Source organism: Leptonychotes weddellii, chromosome X (assembly GCF_054177405.1).
Source record: "Leptonychotes weddellii isolate Sample4059 chromosome X, ASM5417740v2, whole genome shotgun sequence".
NCBI classification, from domain to species: Eukaryota; Metazoa; Chordata; class Mammalia; order Carnivora; family Phocidae; genus Leptonychotes; species Leptonychotes weddellii.
In genome coordinates, this window is record NC_138385.1 from 82,632,564 (window position 1) to 82,657,398 (window position 24,835).

At 38.9% G+C, this 24,835-nt stretch overlaps 1 protein-coding gene across 1 annotated transcript in view; it reads left to right on the forward strand.

Moving 5' to 3' along the window:
• Positions 1-24,835, forward strand: part of DMD (dystrophin) — a 1,845,074-nt gene that overhangs the window by 1,350,548 nt on the left and 469,691 nt on the right. The window contains exon 49 of the mRNA XM_081807964.1: positions 18,588-18,777. Within this exon, the coding sequence (XP_081664090.1) occupies positions 18,588-18,777 (190 nt within the window). The remainder of the gene's footprint in view (positions 1-18,587; positions 18,778-24,835) is intronic.

A 24,835-nucleotide genomic window follows, 5' to 3' on the forward strand; every position in this document is an offset into this window, starting at 1 on the left:
TTTCTCCACAACCTCTCCAACATTTGTTGTTTCTTGCCTTGTCCATTTTTGCCATTCTAACTGGTATAAGGTGGTATCTCAATGTGGTTTTGATTTGGATTTCCCTGATGGCTAATGATGATGAACATTTTTTCATGAGTCTGTTAGCCATTTGTATGTCTTCTTCAGAGAAGTGTCTGTTCATGTCTTCTGCCCATTTTTTGACTTGATTATTTGTTTTTTGGGTGTTGAGTTTGAGAAGTTCTTTATAGATCTTGGATACCAGCCCTTTATCCTAGTGTCATTTGCAAATATCTTCTCCCATTCTGTATGTTGCCTCTTTGTTTTGTTGACTGTTTCCTTTGCTGTGCAGAAGCTTTTTATCTTGATGAAGTCCCAAAAGTTTATTTTTGCTTTTGTTTCAATAGCCTTTGGAGATGTATCTTGAAAGAAGTTACAGTGGCCGATGTCAAAGAGGTTGCTGCCTATGTTCTCCTCTAGGATTTTGATGGATTCCTGTCTCACGTTGAGCTCTTTCACCCATTTCGAGTTTATCTTTGTGTATGGTGTTAGAGAATGGTTGAGTTTCATTCTTCTGCATGTGGCTGTCCAATTTTCCCAGCACCATTTATTGAAGAGACTGTCTTTTTTCCATTGCATATATTTTCCTGCTTTGTCGAAGATTATTTCAAATGAGAAAACGGAAACATATGTGCCTTTCAATAACGCGATTTTTCAAGTGTGGATGATGAACTACTACTTTACCTATAGAGAATGCCATTTTTTCCCCCAAGAACTCAAACTACTTAACAATAAACTATTAAACTTGCTCCCGGAAGCTGCTTATATAATGGTGCACATGGTACAAATAGGAAATACAGTTTATTCACAAATCACTGTTTTTTTCTACTGACAGCATTAATTGAGGAAGGAAAGCGTGTGATTGACGTGCTCAGGGGTGTCCAGGAGAGGTGGGGAGTGGCAGCCAACTCTGCCCATGTCTACTGGCATTGCAGGGGTGGGGGGAGCTTGCAGCTTGCAGCAATGCTAGGGTAGCCAATGATTTCCTAAGTAATCACTGTAACATTTTTGAAATTCAATTTAACAATTTGATTCACACCAAGAAGTGAACGGAGAGTCAGATCAAACTCGAAAGCACAGTCGTTCTAAATGGCATTAATCTTCCCTAGATGTGCCGCCTCATCCTGTGTCAATTAAGCTTTCAGAGGTGATCTTCAAGGATATTTCCAAAGGGAATGTGTTGCAGTCATCCTGTAAACTGGCCTTTCCCCTTGCACTGCTTTTGATGTGGTGAACGTGATTTCTTTGCGCTCATAGGACTCAGAGAGCAAAGGATGGACTGGATTTTAAAAAATTAAGCTCCTTGGGCGCCTGGGTGGCTCAGTTGGTTAAGCGACTGCCTTCGGCTCAGGTCATGATCCTGGAGTCCCAGGATTGAGTCCCGCATCGGGCTCCCTGCTCGGCAGGGAGTCTGCTTCTCCCTCTGACCCTCCTCCCTCTCATGCTCTCTGTCTCTCATTCTCTCTCTCTCAAATAAATAAAATCTTTAAAAAAAAATTAAGCCCCTTTCTGTGGCAAGCAAAAGTCATTTATAACTACACTTATGTGAACATTAGTAGAGAAGCGACCGAATTGGTCAGTGATCTGCTTGTGTCGGTTTTTATCAAGCGCTGCGCCTTTATCAATGTTGATCCCTAGCGTCTACCTTGAAACCAGTGAAAACAAATCAGGTGGTTAATTATTAAGGGTCATATTTAAATGATAACATCTAAAAAGCACTTCTGATTTTGGAAATCATGCCAGCACAAGGATGAGCCAGATGCTTTACAACTTAGTATCTGTAATTGCAAGTAAGTAGTAGTCACTCAGAGGATTTCTAGTTCAGTTTCCTTATGATTCCAGAGTGCTAGAATTTGGAAAAACCACTCTTAGGTAACACAAGAGAGATTAATACTAAATATGTGAAGAAGAAAATTAAATATTATTCCTATAGCTCATTTCTGATTATTTTTGCCAAACTTTGCTGTGGATATATTAACTTCATGCTACTCCTAGCAGTGGACTGTGTATTTTTTTTTAAGAATGTATATATATATACCTTAATAATTTTTTTAAAGATTTTTTATTTATTTATTTGTCAGAGAGGGAGAGAGAGAGAACAAGCAGGGGGAGCAGCAGGCAGAGGGAGAAGCAGGCTTCTCACTGAACAAGGAGCCCAATGAGGGACTCAATCCCAGGAGCCTGGGATCATGACCTGAGCCAAAGGCAGCCACTTAACTGACTGCGCCACCCAGGCATCCCCTTTTCTAAATAATTTTAAAGAATGTTGGCTTACAGGAGAATTTTGTTTTTATTTTTCTAAGGGTCAAAACTAAGTCTTCAAAGATTTAATTATTCTGATAAAAGAAAATGTGAACTTGGTTTTCTTAAGGAGAGTAGACCCTATAGAAATGTTGCTTATAATACTCAGATTGTCAGCTAATCCTGAAGCAGAAAGACATCAATTAATTCTTTGAGAAGCAGTGACATGATCTTCTTCAATAGTGCCTATCATAAAAATTGGGGACAAAATTAATTGAGATGATGTTATATATACTAGATGATATTCATGCGTTTTAACAGTCTGGACTTCTTTCCTACAGAATAATTAAAACTTGTATCAGGAACCAGACTTTGAAAATCTATACCTCTACTATACTTAAAAAAAAATCCATCCTGAAGCCTGTATAAACATAACTATACTATAAGAAAAATATTTCTTCTGTAGGGATAGCTGTGCATCAAGGACATTGTCTTGGAAGAAATGTTCAGTTTTGAGTGAATAGGGAAGCTTGCAGAAAAGAAAACTCAGAAACATTGCCTTTATGGTGCCGCCTCTCTTATTTGTTATTTCTGACACTTCTCCTGTGCTTCTCTTCCCAACTTGGCCTCTCTTTTTTATCTCCAACTCAGCCTCCATGGTGTTTCTCCATTATTTCTGGCACTTGCTTTCCACGGGCTCTTGCACTTCGTCAGGTCTTACCTACCTACTCCTGTCCCCGTGGTCCCTCATCCCCAGCCTTGTATCTCAGCTCCCTCCAGAATCTTCTTGCTCTTCCAGTTCTACTCACCTGCTCTTAACCTTTCTATCTAGAGTTCTCTTTGTCTCATCTGTGTATTTCTCTTCCAACTCTGTGCTGTTATCCTCTCAGAAAATGGCGCATAAGGCCATTGTGCTCTGAGCACATCTTCATCTTAACCATCTGGAACGCTGCCATGGAGTGGGGCTACCTTTTCTAATTGTCCATTTTTTCCACAATGTGTACCTACTGCCTTCATCTGGATAGAAAAGTATCATAATTGAGGGAATAAAATACATAAAAATTTCCTTGACTATTTTTCCTCAGGAAATATGGAAGAGAAATGTTTTTGAACCAGATGCCTAGAAGAATACTTGTGTCACATGAACACCGTGCTCTGGTGTGAGCATCTTACTGGAAATTCACTCCTTAGAACCCTGATATCTCTTCACTTTTGGTTTTCAAATAATCTGTACCTATCCAGTAATTACAAGTCATTTTTTAAAAAGATTTTATGTATTTATTTGACAGAGAGAGAGAGGGAGCACAAGCATGGAGGGCAGCATAGGCAGAGGGAGAAGCAGGCTACTCTCTGAGCAGGGAGCCCAATGCAGGACTCGATCCCAGGACGCTGAAATCATGACCTGAGCCGAAGGCAAACGCTTAACTGACTGAGCCACCCAGGTGCCCCACAATAACCAACCTTTTACATAAAAAGATAGCCCCTTCCAAAAGCTCTCATTTGGAAAATATTTTTTTTAAATATTCATAGTATGCATTTAGTTCCCCTTTCTAGTCCAAACGCTAGCTATCTTAAGCTTTGTATATTTTTTAAAAAAATAATAACAACAACAAAAAGCTTACACTTCTTCATTCCCATCAAAACAGGTTTGCCAGCATTAGGTGAACTTAAAATAAAATAGTTATTATATAAGTTACAAAGTTGAGGGGTGCTGGGGGGCTCAGTCAGTTAAGCATCTGCCTTCTGCTCTGGTCAAGGTCCCAGGGTCCTGGGATCGAGCCCCGCGTCGGGCTCCCTGCTCCACAGGAAGCCTGCTTCTCCTTCTCCCGCTCCCCCTGCTTGTATTCCCTCTCTTGCTATCTCTCTCTGTCAAATAAATAAATAAAATATTAAAAAAAAAAATAAGTTAGAAAGTTGATTTGCTCCCTCCATCATGTTCATCACCTTTTTACTACAGCAAAATGGCAAATGTGAACTTACTCCCTAGAAGATGATCTGGGCCCCAATTTCTAGCTAATTGGGAGAAGCAGCCCTGAGTCGAGCACTGTCAGGCTGATTTGAGTCTTAAGATATGATGATGATTATTGTGTCAAATGTAATCAAGAATGTGGGCTCTGAACAGACGAAGGGCCTGGCTGTTTTTAATTCAGGTTCGTAGACGAAGCAGACCTCCGGTTCACCGCTAGTCACAGCTGGCTGTAAAAGAGCAATTTTTAAAATGCTATTTCATTCTCTGTAGAGCAGTGAGGATCAGCGATTGGATGCACAGGAGGGAAATATCCTCATTCTCTTCTTTAAAAATTCTATTTATTTTCAGTATAATAGCTTTTGTCTTAGAATTTCCCCATAACTCTACATCCATGGTTTTCAACCTTCTCAGATCCAATGTCACCCCCTTTCTTTTCTTCTAACATCTACTTTATGACACCTTCTTTACTAGCATAGACCAAAAGTTATAAATAGGATACCCAGCCGATAGACAGAATTTTTTAAGTGGTGCTCTGACTTTAATTTTAAAGAGAAATGAGTCATTTAGAATGAACTAATGTCTATTTCAGTGTGCAGTTATTCAGTTAGGACCACACTAGAACACTCATGATGTTCCTAGGTGATTATACTATGAATGCAATAACAAAAGCAGAATGACACCAGTGTGTTATATGGGGACCTCAATACCATGAGGGGCATTGGCCATCCTAAATGGAATTTTCCAAAATGCTGAACAACTCTTGGCATAATTCTTAACAACACAAAATTTTCCTTGGATTTTCATGGCAGTTAGTTATATTTCTGAAAAAAAAGATCAATGTGCATTAAAACCTTGCTAAGAGTATTTTATGTTCATATATATATATATATATATATATATATAATTAAGTTCTGGGTTCAGGTGTTTATGAACATGGTTTCCCCCATGTTGAGTGTCCAGTGGGTTGTGCAGAAGTGCTATGGGAGACTTGGGACAGTTCTTTGTTGTCCGAGACATCTCCCCTTTCCAGCCCCTCCCCACGGACTGCTAGTGGTACTATGCAATCACTGTGTTAGGTTAAATATCTTCCCTCAATTTCCAGAAAGCCTTTCTAACGTGATCCATAAAATTTGGTTAAATATTTTTCTGGATGAGAACTGATCTGTGAATTAACGAAATAGCAATATTCTCTGAGAACCTAAAGTATTTCTTGGTGATACAGCTGCCATTTTTAACAGACTGAATGAAACAAGCAAGCATTTAAGATCTTGCTAGATCATCTAGCAACACCTTTACAAATTCTGGGATTATCACTGTGGTGATTAATCTATTTCCACCACCTTTACTGAATGGCATGGTCTCTCCAAAAGGATGATGAGGACACCCCTCCTGGAGATATTAACAAATAGAATTAAATTCTGTATAACTATCACAGGTGATATTATTGTAGCTCCCCAAGATATTTAAAACCATGCATACTGTTTAGATGGAGGTTGTAAGAGAAATATACACCCAGTTCTTGATGAGGTTAAACAGGTAATTTAGTAAAACAAAAACAGATACGCACATATACAGAGATAAATAAAAACCTGTGTGATCTGTATGTTCAGGGCAAAAATATTTTTTTACCCTAAAGAAATTTTAGACTGGTAGGTAAGCAAAAGGCAGCAGTCTGTTTGCATTTCATCAGGGCATTTGACAAGGTCTTTCATTAAATTCTTGTGAATCGGTTGGAGAAATGCTGGCTAGACACAAGGTAGGTTGGATGATTTAGAAACCATTGCATGCTGTTACACAAAGGGTGTTGAGTAATAGATGGGTGTCAAGTGGTGAAAGAAGATCTCTGGTGCTATGCCACAAGGTTCTCATCCCTCACGCACTGAATGTTTCTGACAGAACACGAGTAGAGCTATCGAGAAGATGCCCATTCACATTCATGGGTGATACCAAGCAAGGAGTATAGGAGTAAGCTGGGTGATAGAGTATGAAGGCACTTTTTAGTACATATTTCTGGACCAGGATCAAACTTAAAGGCAATCAGAAAATTTGCCGGGGTAGTGGATTGATTTTAACAGAAGCTATTGTTTGTTACGCACTCTGGCTTGCAGCGTATCTAAAAAAAAATACATTGGGGCGCCTGGGTGGCTCAGTCGTTAAGCGTCTGCCTTCGGCTCAGGTCATGATCCCAGGGTCCTGGGATCGAGCCCCGCATCGGGCTCCCTGCTCAGCGGGAAGCCTGCTTCTCCCTCTCCCACCCCCCCTGCTTGTGTTCCTTCTCTCGCTGTGTATCTCTCTGTCAAATAAATAAATAAAAATCTTTAAAAAAAATTAAAAATTAAAAAAAAATACATCAAATTAACAGTATTTGCAAGAGTGCATTTTAAAAATTGGAAAGAAAATATGTTGGTTTTGAGTAGCGATGGGCAATTCAGTGCAATGTCGTGGCCAGTGAGAGTCTACCCCTTCATTTTCACTACTAGTGCAAAACTCGATGAAAGATAACAACCTCCAAAGATTCAATTGATGTCTACTCTTCTGCAAACCAGAACACAATTTTAGTCACAGAATTGCTCATTCTCATTTTTAAGTATCTTAGTTATAACTTAATAAGAGTCTTTTATGTAATCCATTTTGTGTAACAAACAAAGGTGATATCTACTAATTATTATGAGGTTCAACTTAATGTATGTGAAAGCAATGCATAAACTTTAAGATTCTGTACAAATATAAATTATTATTCAGTCAACTTACATCAAGAAATAATTTGGACTGGTAAGTTTTTTAAGAACAAGGGACTAGGGCCTTCTCATTTTTAGAATGTCTGCCTGATTCATAATAGGTTTATTGGCTTTAATTGGATTTACCAAGCATCCATTAAATACCAGAAACTGTGGTATGAATCCTTGTTCTCAAGGAATTTACAGTAAGTGAATGATGCTGACGAAGAAGAATATAGAGACTTTTTGTAAGTGGTGCATTCATAAGTAAGACGATTCTTTTTTTTTAAGATTTATTTATTTGAGAGAGAGAGAGAGAGAGCGCATGTGTGAGTGGGGGGTGGGGCAGAGCAAGAGGATCTCAAGCAGACTTCCCCCTCAGCGTGGAGCCCAACGTGGGGCTTGATCTCATGACCCCGAGATCACAACCTGAGCCGAAACCAAGAGTCAGGTGCTCAACTGACTGCACCACCCAGGCGCCCCAAGATGATTCTTAAAAGTACACGGAGGCCCCAGATTTATTCCTTTAGTGTTGTAGGCTTTTTAAAAAGATTTTATTTATTTATTTGAGAGAGAGAGAGTGAGTGAGCGAGAGAGAGAGAGAGAGAGCACAAGCAGGGGGAGCAGCAGGCAGAGGGAAAGGGAGAAGCAGACTCCCCCTGATCAGAGAGCCCAATGCGGGGTTTGATCCCAGGACCCTGGGACCATGACCTGAGCCGAAGGCAGCTGCTTAACCAACTGAGCTACCCAGGCACCCCTAGTGTTGTAGTTTTGATTGAAAAAAATAAATACCTCATTTATGACTGTTCTTCATAAATTTGAATTGATCCTATGAAAGGCCATCAGTGCATTTCAGAGTATTAATTCTTTTAAATGCAGTTTCTCCCCCTGGTAATTAAAAGTAAGAAAGCAAGAAATTTTAAATCTTTATTTTGATCATCAGTTTTAATTAGCTCAAGCTATTTGTAATCCTACAAATCTTACAAATCACATCAGATTTACAAGTCTTGTAAATCATATCTGAGCCATTAAAAGAGGTTCAAAATTAAAAGGGCAATTTGTTTAGAATCCACCAAGACTTAGGTACTCTGAGAGATTAATTCATTTCTCAGCTGGTCTTATAAAAATGTATTTATTTTACTGTAAAATTTCTAGGAAAGAAACGTGTTTGATTTTCTTGTTAGATCATTTTAATGTAAAACATTTCTCAAAAGGTACAGGCTTCCTGATAATCTCCATATCCTCAGCAAACATTTATTAAGTTACCATTATTAAAAGGCCACAGTCATATGTACTATGATTTTCCCTTATTTCCCAAGAAGAAAAAGATTGTACCACTGCCCGTAATGCCCTCTTTTTGAATAAAAGCTTCAAGCCTACCTCAGGTCCCAAGTGCAGTATTTATTCTAGTAGAACTCTTAGATGGCAGCTGAAGATGATAAGCAAAGAGCTAATAATTTTTTTCCCTTTTTTTTTATTATGTTATGTTAATCACCATACACTACATCATTAGTTTTTGATGTAGTGTTCCATGATTCCTTGTTTGCGTATAATACCCAGTGCTCCATTCAGTACGTGCCCTCCTTAATACCCATCACTGGGCTAACCCATCCCCCCACCTCCCTCCCCTCTAGAACCCTCAGTTTGTTTCTCAGAGTCCATAGTCTCTCATGGTTCATCTCCCCCTCCGATTTTCCCCCCTTCATTTTTCCCTTCCTGCTATCTTCTTCTTTTTTTTTTTTTAAACATATAATGTATTATTTGTTTCAGAGGTACAGGTCTGTGATTCAACAGTCTTAACACAATTCACAGCCCTCACCATAGGACATACCCTCCCCAATGTCTATCACCCTGCCACCCCATCCCTCCCACCCCCCACTACTCCAGCAACCCTGAGCTAATAATTTTTGTCATCACACAAATACACACCATAATCCTAATTTATATAATAATCACAGAAAACAAAGAGCTTTTGAGAATAGTAATATATTAACATCCATTATATTTACCTCACAGGGAGATAGACAAGTCTGCCTTGAGAGGTAATGTCTTAGAGTGGACTAGATTTGGTGTTTCTAGTTTTTCCACTGATTTGGGAAATTCATCTAGCCTCTCTGAAAGTCAGGTTTCTCCCCTACAAAACATTGATGATTATAACAACCAGTTCCACTAACCTCATCAGGTTTTTTAAAGTATCAAAGGAGAAAATATATGTGGAAAAGCTTCAGAACCAAGGAGCATTGTTTCAGTGCAAAATACTGTAACAATAAATGTTGAATTCAAAGGACTCTCAAGAGTGTATTATTAACCACAAGAGAATGCTGAATGAGGAATCGGTTAATAAAAGTCACAAATACTTACAGACTGTAACTTCAAGTTCATGTCAGGAATTAGGAAGTTGTTTGTATTTCCCAATTCCATTGATAGACCTCTACCGTAAATTCATATCATCTGGTGGTATGTTTTTAGCTACTTCCTTTTCAAGAGAATCTACATGTTTGACTTTTGGTCTTAGAAAATTGAACCAACCTGCCTTGCCATCTTCAGAATATTATGTATCAATGTCTAACAATCTGTTCTGTTTTTCTCTAAGTGAGGATGAGAATGCATATTTATTTGACTGCACAGTCTTAGGAGGCTCAAGAGATGATCCTAGGCTTGTCCTTCTAATTGGTTACTATATTAGTTTTCATATATATTTCAGAAGAGAAGAAAGCTACTCAATTTAGCTTATAAACATTAGGAAATACATTTTTTAAAGAGATTAACGCTGGGAGTGACCAAAACCAAAGAATCACCTTAAACATCCACATGATACAAATCATCGAGAATTTACTTAGGAGTAGAGATGTTGTCAAAAATCGACCTCTGTGCTCCGGAGCGGAAATATACCAGGAAGACAGTGTGGGAGGATAAAGAAGGAAGGTAGTTTCTTACTTTGCCAGGCAAAGGAGGCTGCAGCCAGCTCATGCCCCCAAGAGTGCAAGCCTGTCCAGGGTACAAGGCTGAGAGGTTTATAGGAAAATACGGGATCGGGGCCGTTTCAGTAGGAATCTACTACGAACTGCCAGCCACGTTTGTCATGTCCTCAAGGTGGTCTCATGACTAGCACGGGAACCCGCCACCGAGTCTCCTTAGGAAGTATCCATTGAGGTCAGCGAGACGTCAGTATCGATATCGAGTTCCTGGAACAAAGAATTCTACAGAAAAACAAGTGAACGGGACGAGGAGGCTTCGAGAATGAGGAAGAGAAAATGTGTTCAGTTTAAAGTCAGGCCTTGCTGAAGCACTAGTGTGTCCGTCTTAACTTCCAACCATCTTTACGTTTCTGTAGCGGTTTAGAAATTGTGTTTAACTATAAGCCCAACCCTAATCTAAGTTTGTATTTATCTGGAAGGTAGTGTAACCACATTTTTTCTAAAGATCTTTTATAGTTCTGTAAATATTCAGAATAATACTTGGAGTCTCTGTATATGGACCAATCCAAACATTATTTTTAAACTTCCCCAAAGAGTGCCTTTAGGTAGTATATCAGTGGAGAAATATAAACTATAGAGCTTAGACTAAAAGGTATTCATCTCTTTGTTAACAATCCAAGATAGGAAAATATATGTATCTTGAGTATTTCACCTGTGCATAGTGTTTTGTACACTTCTTTTATCAACTAATTTTTCTCAGTGATACATGACAGAAACAGAAATCAAATGAAATGAGTAATGCAAAGAATAATGGAAAGTTTTCTTTTAACCGCTGTCTACATTTTCTTAGAAATGTCCCAGGGCTTTTAGGAAAACTATGTAATAGCAGTTGTTTCCCTAATGATATACTGTACAAATCTCAATTTTAAAAATGCTCATAGAGTAAAAAGATCTATGTGTGGAATGTTGTATTTTAAAATCCCTTGCATGATTAATCATGCCAATACTCTCTTACTATCTAAAGATAAAGTCTACGTGATAATTTTTTTTTTACTAAAATGTCGGTATCACTGAAGGAAGTTTAAACAGCTTCAAAGCTGCAGTTTATCTTTAGAGGATTAATGTATTTTTTTATGCAAGTGTGTTGCTTCTGCACATGTGAAAAAGCCATCCTGTGTTGTCTGGGGTGAGGAGAGATGGGAATGAGTTTTCTGAGAACTAATCAGCAGTACTTTGGGAACATTTAGGTCGTGGTTGCCAGTTAACTCTGGAGAGTTTGAGTAATTTAGTACCAGACCTCAGGAGAGAGGGGATGAAAACCTCGTTAATTCATATGTCGGTGAACAGCAAAACAGCAAATTTGCGTTGAAAATGGATTTTTGTTTTGTTTTGTTTTGTTTTGGAGCAGACACCAGCTAGATCTTTCTGCTCTGGTTGGGATGGGAGAATATCTTTGCATGTCTTTGTTCCCTGATGTGTAGGGTTTTTTTGTTGTTGTTGTTTCAAAGACTCTGCTTATGGTAAAATAACAAATAGTTAAATCTGTACTCCAAATGAGGACCGGGATTCAGTGGTATAACCTTCCCTGCACTTTTCTTTCTTTTCCTACAATGAATGTATCAGAGGATGTAGACACCAATATCTATTTGCAGAGTTAGAAAAATTTATTTTCTAGGATGCAAGGCTTGGGCTATAATCCCAATTCTGCCACTTGTGTGCAACTTTGGAAAAGTCATCCAGTTCTCTCAGAATGAATCTCACCAACAGCAAAATGAAACCAATGATCACCTGGGCCATAGATCTAAGACGTTTCTTATTTTTATGAAAATCAATGTAATTAGGCCAACTTTGATTGAGCATCCATCACCGTCTGTGGAGATAAAACCCAGGTAGAAGATCTCCACTTTCTTTGATAAGACAATGCCAGAAAAGTTTAAAGATAGATTTATCACTTGTTAAGCAAATTGAGATCGAAGTTCATGAATTCATTCGAGCTACTGGTATGGAATGCACATGAATTATAGGCTTAATCACATTGTAAGTATAGTTACATGTTTACTTCTCTGTCTCCTCCACCAGAATTGAATATATTAAACGCCAAAGTCCATGACCATGCCTCATTGACTTTGGTGTCACCGTCACTGAGCATAGATCTTGACACGTGATACGTATGAGATGTACAGATGACTTAATAAGATGTTGGTAGGCATGTACAAATAAGAATGAGGTGCTGATTTAAAGATAATCTGCGTAGAGCTTAAAGCCATTGAGAGGGAATGAAATATCCAACTGGAAGCATACAAAGAAAAACAAAAGCAGACGGTTGGTAGAAAAAAATGGGAATACCTTATAAAATAATGAGAGAATAAGTCTGAATGTATTTTAAAACATGTGAAGAGCCATACGGATGTTAGCTTTAAAAAAAATGTATTTTCTGTGCCATATCTCAGGGCCTTGATCTCTTATTCGGGTCAGTAGTTGCAAGAACAGAGTATATTTCTCACTGTATAGCTCAATAGCAGAGGAGAAAAGAGAAACATCCTCTCAGGGCCAGGATGCTTCTGTGGCCGTATTTCTAAGTAGATGTTGCCCTAAGCCATGTTAGGGTTGTGGCTGGAAAGGTTCTAAGGGGAGATGAGGCCAAGCATTATTGAAGGACTCTCCTTAGATTCATGCTTCTCATTGGTGCAAACTACTAATACAATTGCTAGAGACTAAAAGGAATCCTTTCTATATACTGCTGTATATCCATAGGTAATACAATTCTAGCTGTCCCTTGAAAACACAATATAAAGTGATTTTTAAAAATCAAAATGTAATGTATTTACTAGCAAGTCAGTAGATTCTGTTACAGTTACTGAGAAAGTGAACTTCAGGTTCAGTTTGGTCCTGGGACTAGTGTTGGACGTTGCCAGAAACCTTTGGTCCCGAGTCCAGGCGCTGCTAAGATGCTCCTTCTCTCAGCCCTGTATCTAACAAACACAAAAGGGAAAAAATTGTCATCCTGTAACCATTCCCTAAAAATGTCGTAGGAAATGATAGTGGTTAAATGCAAATAAACCAGGAAGGAGAGATTCGGGGTGTTTTGTTTGGTTACTCTAGGACAGTCGCAAGGCACAGATGGAGGTGTTTTTTAGCAGAAGACTGAGTGCTGGGAATTTCCTCAATTTGTCACACTTAAAGAAACACCTGGGCAGAATAGCCTCCTCTGTCAGATTGAGCCCTTCCCCCCCTAAAAATATTCAATGTGCTTATTTCTGTTTGATTTTTTTGATTTTATATACATAAAATCCTGCAGTACAGTTCTCCGATAAAGTATTGTCCATTCATGTATCTAATAGTGGAATATTGTCTATACATTCACTCAGCTCTACAGCCTTGCTTGGAAAAGTAGTAAGTTTCCCTTCCCTCATGTGCTTTTTATTCTTAGCTTGACCCATGAGAAATTGCTGATACTCAACTTAATAGAAAATCTGGAGTCTTAGAGATTCATTTAGAGATACCCTGGTATGTGTGTGGGTGTTTAGTGACAGATCAGAGTATTACTTGTCTGATTGCCTCATTGATAATCAGTTCTTAAAAAGAAAACAGAGATGCTGAAGACCTGCCTTCTGTGATTCTTCCCCTTTGTGCAGAATTGGCTCTGGATGCGTACCTTCTTGGGCAGGTGTGGGGTTCTCCTGAGCTGTACAGTTACAGCCCTTTGCCCCTTCAGTAGATTCTTGCTTCTAACTGGTGATAATGCAACTCTACACTACCTATAGATCCTCTTTCTTTTTTCCTTTTTCTTTCTCTCTTTCTTTCTTCTTTTTTTTTTCTTTTTATGATTCATTAGTTGCATATAACACCAAGTGCTCATTACAACATGTGCCCTCCTTAATACCCATCACTGGGCTACCCCATCTCCCCACCCCCCTCCCCTCTGAAACCCTCAGATTTTTTCCGGGAGTCTCTCATGGTTCATCTCCTCCTCTGATTCCCCCCCTTCATTTTTCCCTTCCTTCTCCTAATGTCCTCCATGCTATTCCTTATATTCCACATATGAGTGAAACCATATGATAATTGTCTTCCTCTACTTGACTTATTTCACTCAGCGTAATCCCCTCCAGTTCCATCCAAGTCGATGCAAATGGTGGGTATTCATCCTTTCTGATGGCTGAGTAATATTCCACCTCTTACATTTTTTAAAGATTTTATTTATTTATTTGAGAGAGAGAGAGCATGAGCAAGAGAGCACAAGCAGGGGGAGCAGCAGGGGGAGCAGCAGAGGGAGAGGGAGAAGCAGACTTCCCACTGAGCAGGGAACAGGACAACGCGGGATTTGATGCGAGGACCCTGGGATCATGACCTGAGCCGAAGGCAGACGCTTAACCAACTGAGCCACCCTGGCTCCCCTCTATAGATCCTCTTAAAGGGCGACCAAAAGTGCAATAGCTCTTCAGGCTCATTTCCTGAGCGTGAGAATACTCCATCCTGTCCCCTTTTGAGACCACAGTCCGTGCAAGTAGCTGTATATTTCTCACATACACTTCGTAAGCATGTATATTTTTTAAATCCTTATTTAGTATGACACCTCAGCATGTCAGTTTCCCCAGAAGGCAGATTCTGAGAAGGCAATTAACTTGCAGGAATTTTATTGGCGAGTGCTGTCAGGATTAACACCTGTGAGGGAAGGAAAGGGAAGGGAGCGGGATAGGGAAGAAGGAGAACCCGGGCTTCAATGCAGTTGCCACCACAACATCAATCAACTCCCCATCCCTCTCCCCATCCTCCCAAATTGTCCTGAGTTGGAGCAAGGGGGCCAGGCTTTTATAGCCCACACATTAACTAGTTACTGGATGCATCCTGCCTCCAGCAGCTTTCTCAGAAGCTAGGGCAAAATGGATGGGTCTCCAGCAGCTGTAATTCACAAAACTTTAGCATATATCGGAATCACCTAGAAGGCTTATGAAAACGCAGCTCGCTGGGCTCCAAGCACAGACCTTCTGATCAGTAGGTCTAGGGTAGAGCTTGAGAATTTACATTTCTAATAAGTTCTCAGATAATGCTGATGCCCCTGGTCTGTGGGTCATACTTTGAGAACCACTGTACCATACCGCTCATATTTAGGCACTTGAGAATGGTATATTGTGCCCTTATGAACAGAAAGAAAACCTTTTAAAGTCACCATAGCAGTCCATGCTCCACCAGATTCTTAGCTATTGTTGTAGATTATAAACCTAGAATAGTTGATAATTAAAATTTGTTACATAAAAAAGCACTTAACCTCTATCATAGATTATATTTGTAAAGTATTATTACTATTTCTGATACCTGGGCATTGTTAGTTTTAAAGTTCAGCCAAATTTTCTCCAGGTTCTATAACTGGATAACCTGGACAGGGGAATTTACAGAATAATCCATGTTCAAAATCTTCACTTTTGTAATCTAAAACAATTTTTTAAATTTCTTTATGATTCTCATTACTTCTGCATTTTTTATTTATCATATAAGCCACTTAAAGCCATATGGTTATGGAAAATTAAAAAGGACAAGATACATCCAGAGCTATTTTGAATACACAAATATGACATACAAGTACCCTTGACTCATTTCTGGTCTAGACTTGGTGCAATTAAAATTTAGGAATTCGGTGTACGTAGATTGATCTCAGGAGAAAGGATGTAGCCTTAAAATTCCCACATGAGCAGGAAACAACAGTCTCACCTCTGATCAAAGAGGCCTGTAAAAGAACTCATTTGAAGAGATTTTCTGCTCTCGCAGCCATTGAATTTTGTTAACATATTTTCCAAATTAGCAACGATTCAGCCTGATGTTGTCAGTATTTCCGAGCATGAGGGTATTGTTGAGGAAAACGGTGCCTTACTGTCCTGCAAGAGTTACTGTTCTTCCCTAAGGGCCTAATTTACAAAGCAGCAAACTCACTGGTAGGATTTGGCTAGAAATCTCATTGTCTCAGTAGAACCCTTTCATCTAATTTATGTGCATCGTATTTTACAGAGAACTCTTGGAAAGTTATTTACTAGTTACTTTCTCTGGAAGCAGAGGGTAAGCGGCATTTTCAGTTCAAGAATAGGGGAGCATCCTGTGCAGCTCATAATGAGGATGACCCTGATAATAAAATGCACACTGTCTAACTCTCTGAGCTTCACTCTGCCCTGAGAGTTTCATTTTTGTCCTTTTATTCCCCATAAAGTTGGAGCATGTGAGAAAATATGTCATCGTCTGACCCTGCACTTGGCTTCTGGAACGTGACAGCTTATTTCTATCGCAAATTTTAGGCTGGAGGTGGCGTAAATCTTAGTGATTTCTGATGTGCAAGCCAACCTAGAAATAGTAGCTTGAACTGGATGAAATTGCCGCTCTTGCAGGTCAGAACCGGCTGGATGTGAGCAAGTTACACATGCTTCCACCTGCTCATTTCCTGCCAGATTATGACATTAAGATTCTCAGCGCTGTTGCAGTGGTTCTGAGCTTTTAAATCATACTGAATAAAAAGATAAATAAATAACGATTTCGATCTTTCTCCCTCCATTGATAGTTTGAACACCAGATACGCAGGGAGCAAGCAGTCCAGGTCAGCCCCTGAACTATGCAAGGTTTAACTGATTTGCCCAACCCGGGCACCAAGGTACCTTTCAGCTCTGCAGCATTAAAGTTTATTTAGGGGCTGATAAATAGCTTTGTGCAATGCTTCCTTTTTTCCAATAGCTGCATCCTCCTAAACCTATTCTCCCCTCCACCAGTTAATGCAGACAGAAGATTTTTATCCAGTATGAGCACTGAAACTACACTGTGGAAGACTGTAGGCTCAGCAAAAACCTCACCCGTGATGAATAAACAGCTCTTCCGGGGGCTTTGCTGCCGCTGGCTCGGCAGGAGCTGTTTATTGCCTGGTTTGCACATCCCATGATAAAGTTGCTGCTGAAATAAATTGCAGTTTCGCATAATTATTGACAATCACATCCTAACAAGCAGTGTGTATCATATTCAAGTGTTCAATTTTTTAAAATCCATTTTTAGCTTATGTTTAATCCCAGAAAGTGTTTGTGTAGTAATAGAAGGCAAATATGGCATTTAAATAGAGTACTAATTTCCTCATTGCAGACAAAATTTACCTGAATCTTTTTAGATGGGACTGTTACTGCCAAAGGCAATTTTCCCTCTAAGCTGTTATTTATGTAGATTTTTGCTGAGGGCATATGTGTGTGTATCCACTATACATGCATTATATATATGTGTGTATATTATATATATATATATATAAAATCAGAAAAAATATGAATAATTTTTTTAGATTTATGTGCCATTAGGAAATTTGGTTCACCCCCTTCTAAAAGATTAGAGGAAGGGTGGGGGTGCCTGGGTGGCTCAGTTGGTTAAGCACGTGCCTTCTGCTCAGGTCATGGTCTCGATGTCCTGGGTTCGAGCCCAGCATTGGGCTCCCTCCTCGCAGGGAATCTGCTTCTCCCTCTGCCCCTCCCCCCGCACACTCAGGCACTCTCTCTCACTCTCTCAAATAAATAAATAAAATCTTTTTTTAGAAAAAAAAGATTAGAGAAAGAGGAATGGGATGTGGGCCGAGCGAACGAATGTGTTTGAGTAACCCTAATGTGTAACTAACTGTACATGGGAAGCAGTAATCTTGACACACATTATCATCTTCTCATTCTCAGCCCAGCAGTAGGCATTGCAGATGAGAAACTTCGAACTCAGAGAGGTTAAGTAACTTGCCGTACCACACAGTTGGTAGAAGGTATTGGGATTTGAACCCAGATCTGTCTGTTTTTTTAGGCTTTACTTTTTCCATTACACAGAAGTTTTTTTTGGGGGGGGGGAATATTCTCAGTTGCGTGACCATCAGATAATGAAATGTAAAGCAAACACCATAGTTAGAACCATTAGAACACAATAGTGTCATGCAAAATGATATCTTGCACAACGGTTTCTGTGAAATATGTCATTTTTCTCCTTGTAAGTCTTTCTGTTCTCCTCTACCCTCCAGTCCTCTTCTCTTATTTCCTCCAGTGTTCAACTTTCTGGTCTAGCTTTGCATTTTCTTGACCTTTTTCCTTGCCTACCTAATCCTGACTTTCTGCCTCAGGTGACATCAAAGATAAACATGGCGTAGGGATTTGGGAGCTTTACCTATAAAGAGGAGCTTATGCTTTTGCCACATATGAAAATAAGCTTTCACAATCGACCAGTAAAAAACTATCAAGTTAAAAAAAAAAAGATTGTTGGGGCGCCTGGGTGGCTCAGTTGGTTAAGCGACTGCCTTCGGCTCAGGTCATGATCCTGGAGTCCCTGGATCGAGTCCCGCATCGGGCTCCCTGCTCGGCGGGGATTCTGCTTCTCCCTCTGACCCTCCCCCCTCTCATGTGCTCTCTCTCTCCTCTCATCCTCTCTCTCAAATAAATAAATAAATAAAATCTTAAAAAAAAAAAAAAGATTGTTTTTGGAAGTTCATATATGACCTGTCCAAAGTCTATACACACACACACACACACACACACACTATTCTAGTTGTTGTTGCTTTTAAGAGGACTTTTAGCAACCACCCACCCCTTTGTTGGTACATTACGATTTTGTCCCTTGATCTTTGCTCTTTTCATGGGGGATGCTAGGTGCACCATTGTGATAACTGAGGAGAACCGCATCTGGACATTTGTTCCTTTGCAGAGTGAGTGAGCGAGAGGCTGCTCTGGAAGAAACACACCGATTACTGCAACAGTTCCCCCTGGACCTGGAGAAGTTCCTTGCCTGGCTTACAGAAGCCGAGACAACTGCCAACGTCCTGCAGGATGCCACCCATAAGGAAAGGCTCCTAGAAGATTCCAAGGGAGTAAGAGAGCTGATGAAACAATGGCAAGTAAGTAAAGCTTTTCTACTTTGACCTCTTGTGAATCCTTGTGAACAATTCACAGCCTCCGTCCTCGTCACTGATGTGCTGGGGCCAAAGGAAAGTGCTTGTTTTATGTGGCCTGATACAGTGCAGTGGGTGGGCAAGAGGGGGAAGAGGCAGAGGGAGAAGGAAAAGGCATTTAGTATTTCATTTAACGCCCCAGTCTTCAAAATGGTACGCGTTTTTGACCAGGGAAAACTTGCCCGTAAAACCAGGGCTTTGGCCAAGAAGAAACTTTGCTCCGAGAAATAAATTAGGGATTGGTTTATTAACTGGAAAAAGTTGCCATTTTGCAGTGTTTATTTAATATTTTACAGGGGAAGCATCTGTATGAATTGTCAGTTTTATTTAGCGTTGCTAACTGAATCAGTTGCCCTTCATTACTTTCAAATACATTTTGAAATGTTAATCTGGCATTTTGTAGCTTTCTTCCCAACACGATCTGTAAAAAGAAAAATGAGAGGGCTAAATTTGTCATAGTTAGTGATCATATAATTTTGAGACAATTGTTTCTTCCTAGAAACAAAAATTATTGCTATAAAGTTTCATATGCATAAACAGTGAAAATAGAAGTTTAGGGTAGTTTTGTTTAAATGACGTCTTGGTTCAAGGAGGCCCCTTAAGTTTATTCTCAGTGCCTGCTATAATTTTCTGAACTGTTATGGAGTTTTGTTACGTATAGTTGAGTTTTCTGACTTGATACCAGATCTTTACTAGTATCTCGAATAAACTTTAGAGTGTCGAAATAATATGATCAAGTTTTTGGACTACTTTTCTCCATATATTTAAATTATGATGAAAAAAAGTGGTGGTATATCCTAGGTTGGAAAATACTTCCACAATCAGACCATAATAAGCAATGTTTCTTCTCCTCCTCCTCTCCTTGTTTCCCTTCTCCTCCTTTTTTTCTGTTTTGATAGGATACTTGATCTACTTGCCTGCTCTTGTGCATAGAGTTGATAATAGTGGCAACTCATAGCTTCTAGGATTCCTCATTCGTGTCTTCCATTCTCGTCAGACCCCACTCATTCCTCTACAATGTGTGTTGAGTTACTTTGATCACTGGAACTAGCTCGTTTAGGGCAATACCTGCCTTTATCTGTGTAGATATGTCCCATGGCTCGAGATTGTAAAAACTATGCAAAGCTAGACTTTTTTGGTCCCTCTTAGATGAATGGGTAGAAAATGTTCTGCTGTAACTTATTTAACTTATGATATTTCATAAATAAAATTGTATTTCTCCTTTTAAATACCCATGAAGTCACCTAGAATTTTAATAAATATATGGGCTCACATATTCTCATCAGCTGTGGTAGATAAATAATAAAACTTTAAGTTGATTTTTTAGCAGATTACTTTGAAAAGAAAGAATAATCCAAGAGATAATTTTATAATAAGGATTTAATTAAACATCCCTCTAATTAGTGAACAAGTCTGACTGAGGGCTAAGATACATCCATGTATCTCCTCTATGTTGTTATCTGCATTACTATACAACGAAAATTCTGAGAAACTGCAAGATTCTGAATCATTAAAGAAAAAAATTGCCATGTTTTTAAACTATATTTCCTATGGGAGAATGGAGAATAAACTACATTTTGTGTTTAGATCTCTAATCTCCCTTTCAAAAACAGTTGAAAGTTATGCAGAGGACATTTACTTCGCTTATGCTATACTATGCATAAAAAGTATTTATTCTTAAAAGCCATGTAAAACTCCTCTAGAGTTCCTGAAAACCTTAGACATATCATTTTGCCCCTTAACTACAATAGGACTAGCTGAGATCCCAACACTATTTTAAAACACAGACAGTTTTCTCATTCCCTCCGTGTTAATATTGGGTTTTCTATAAATTCCAGTTGCCTGAGGTTGAAACTACATTTTATGGATAGAAATGACATTTATAGCCAGCTCTGATTTTCAGTTAGATGACCGGATAACAGTCTTTTGATGAAAGATTTGGAGATGTCATGGAAAAAAGTCAAAACTACTGAAACTATTGATTATTGTTGTTAATGGCACATTTCAAGTGATAGAATTGAATTAAGGTACTGGGGCTTAAAAGCAACAAATGGAAATGCCAAACTTGAAAGTAAATATAACCACATATCTTAGGAGATTACATGCAATTTCAGTATTTCAGCTAAATGGAAGTCTCTGCTTTTTTTCCCCTCTGAAGATATTTTTTTTTAATTTTGAACAAAAGGAATTTTCTATAATATGTGTGAAGGAAAAAAGTGTAATGATAGGCCTTTTCACTTTGAAGAAGCTGGTAGCATTACGTTCATTGTTTGATTCATGCTGTAGAGCGAAAATAATTCTTACATATTAAAAAAGGAAACTCCAAATGCCCAGCCAGAGCATCAGCTCTCCCAACAGATTCCAATACATCTGTCCCCCCAAAAGCGTTGATGTTTTCCTTCGTACAAATGCTGCTGAATGGATATGGAGGGGGGTGAAAAACTTCACAAATATGTTTTTGCTCCATGACTGTCAATCAATTTTTCTATATATGGAGACCCCCCAGCTCTTGCTAGAATGAGTATCACCGTTATTTACAATCCACTTCAGAGGATATTTAATTCTCTCAGCAATAATCACAATTCGTGGGTTCTATAAGAATACATGTTTTATGAAGCATATGCTTCCTGAATGGAATTAATCTGAGTAATTTCACTCTGAAAGCCATTAAAATTCCTTCCTCATACTAGAAAAACATGCTTATTTAGTTCTCTTACTAAAAGCAAGGACATTATAGATGTCCTTATACTTCGGGATGAGGAGATTTTTCATATAAATAGTGTTATTTCTGACAGTCTTACTGGAATTTTAAAGCCAATATATTTTTATAGAATATCATATAGAGCCCTGAGAGGTGACAGTCTGAGAATGTTTACATTGCAGATTTACCTTTAAAATGAAGATATTCAGGAATATTCATAGTTGAATCAGATACTTCCTGTATCCAAAACATTTCTGCTTTGGGCCCCAGAGAATTAATAAAGATCTCCTCAATTCCAAGTTCTAACATAAAACCATGGGTAACTAACTGAAAATGGGAAGACTCTGTATCTTTGCTAATATTCCATAAGAATTCTACCAATCTTAACTGATTCTCTAAGCACCCCTAAGAGATCATTGTAATACCAGCTTGTAAAGAAGGTGTGTGTGGGGGGGAGGTATGTGGTGGGGAGAGATGGTCATAAAGGTGTAATTAGGATCTTTTTCTCAGCTAGAGAAACTACAGAGCAATCACTATTTGACATTCCTTCCTCTGTGATCTGGGTCTTGTCCCAGGCCAGAGCTCTAAACTCAGTTTCTTATCTAAGCTCATGTGTTTTACCCATAGCTCCTCCCCCACCCCATCATAAAAATTCTCTTCTATTAAAGAAAACATTTCCAGAGAGACTAGTTTGAGAAACTTTGAATTGTACATCAGCGTGCACCTGTAAACTGATTAAGAAAGCTTAGATTTCTAATACATTATGGGAATTGGGGAAGTAGCTTCCTCAGTGTTTCTCACAAAAAAATCTTGGCCCACTGGTTAATTCCAAAGGAAGAAGGAAGAATGCAATCTTAGTAACACAATTAGTATTCTGAATAAATTGGATTGTCGTCTTTCTTGGGACATCTAAGAATAGAGAGGTAATCTGAGGATCCCTAATTCTAAGAAAAGGAAACCCTCTGTGTATTCCTTTCTGTTGCTATAATTTGAACTGAGTTTTATACATTTTTTTAATCTTTCTACTTTGGTGTCTCAAGAATATGAAAGTTAATCTTGATATTTTTCTTTTGCCTGGTGATGACTGCCTACTGTTTTGGATATGTAAAATTTTTATATATATTATTTCCTTAAAAACTTTGATTAATCCATGAAATCTGTTGTAAACACCTGTTAAGTGCCTAGCGTGGCATTAGGACTGGCACAAACATGATTACAGAGATGCTTTTCAAACACAGTTCAGACAAACTATTAGGTTGTATAATCAATTTAATGAGTATTAGTCCACAATTTTTATTTTTTTACTTTTATTTAATATTTTAAACCAAAAAACCCCCAGTTCATCCATTTCTCCCCCGCTCCGCCTCTTGCACCCACCAATCTGTTCTCTGCATCTGTGAGCTAATTTTGTTTTGTTTTGTTTTGTTTTTTAGATTCCACATATAAAAGAGATCACATAGTATTTGTCTTTGTCTTTCTGATTTATTTTACTTAGCATCACAATTTTTAAGTAGCAAGGAATGAAATTAGCAGAATAGAATAAGAAATGACAGACTCCATCACTCTGGGTCAGGGTTTTTTTGTGAAACTTTGATTTCAGCTGTATATATGTGTGAGAGAGAGAGAGAGAGAATGAGAATGTGCATACTGGATATATACCAAAACCTCTGTAGTGGAATATGACATCTGCCTTTGGAATGCTTATATTCCAGAGGTGAAATACATATGCTAAGGCAAATCTAATGAGTGTTAGAGGGCTAGACCGGGCCTAGTGAAAACAGATGATTAAGCTTAAGCCTTCCAAAGAGGCCAGGAAACTCACCTAGAACAGTGTTTTCCCATCTTCCTTATATATTGGAGGAGCTTTTTTTTTTTTTTTTAAGATTTATTTATTTATTTGAGGGGGGAGGGACAGCAGGAGAGGGAGAGAGAGAGACTCTCTAACAGACTCCCCACTGAGTGTGGAGCCGAACTTGGGTCTCGATCCCAGGACCCTGAGAGCATGACTTGAGCCAAAATCAAGAGTCAGACGCTTAACCAACTGAGCCACTCAGGTGCCAGAGGAGGAGCTTTTAAAAATGCTAATTCCTTGGTTCCACCCCACAGAGATTCAAACTGGATTGATGGCAGGATGTCCTGCCCATGATTCTGATGTCTAGACAACGTTGAGAACCTCTGCTTAGAGAACATTAGAAGAATGTATTAGGACTTAGCTAGGTATACAGAGTTGAAAAGAGAATTTTTGGCAAAGGCAATAGCGTGTTCAAAGTCCTGGACATTTTGGGACTTTGAGAATCTGAAGGTACTTCTCTATGGCTGGAGTATGGTTGTTATAAGAACTGAGATCGGAAAGGTCAGCTGTGGCTAAATTATATAGAAAAACAGCAGGGTGTAGTGAATAGTGTATGGGCCTTGTAGGCAGGAAGACCACTATTCTCCCATTTGTTGCCTGACCTCTCAGTCTTAATTATATTTTTCTATACAGTGAGCATAGCATTCGCAGGATTTTTAAGGATTAAATAATAGGATACATGTAAAATTCCCTCTCGAGGGGCAGAGTGTTGGACTCAGAGGGCTCAACATGTGTAAGCTGTCTTTCTATCCATCTTGCCACCTACCTTTAAGAGTTGGGACTTTATCTGTAGTCTCTGGGAAGTCACAGCATGGTTTTAAGCAAGGAAACAGATTAACCAGACTTACACTTTTGAAAGATCACTCTGATAGTTGAGAGGAGGGTGAATTGGAAAGATATAAAATCTGTCCAGGAACCATAGTTAGAAAGTTCTTTCTGTACTATTCCAAGTAAGAAATAATAATTAAGGTGCTGAGGTTGAACAAATGAAACCGATGTGGGAAGTGAAAGTCAACAGTGTCATGTACGTTATGGGATGCAGAGGTGAGGGAGCATTGTGAGGTATGATGGGGAGTCACTGACTGCTTACCACTTGGCGTGACCGAGTGCATTTACGGAGTCGTAGAATTCAAGAGGACAGCCAGTTGTGGGAAGGGAAGTCAAGAATGTGGTCAGTTTCGAGGTATCTGTGAGTCGTGGAGGTGAAATTCTCACCTCCTTAAAGCAGTTGTGAATGCGGATCTAAAACTTGGAGGAGATATGGGTTCTAGGTTAAAGATACAAGCTTGAAGGACATTAACATGGCAGCCAGGGAAATACATGATTTTACACATGAATCATGACTTGATTTTCTCCACAGTCCATTCCGAAATACACCCAGAGGTTACCAAAATACCACCTACTCTGGCACAGAATTGGTATTAAGTGATGCCATTTTCTATGTTATTCAA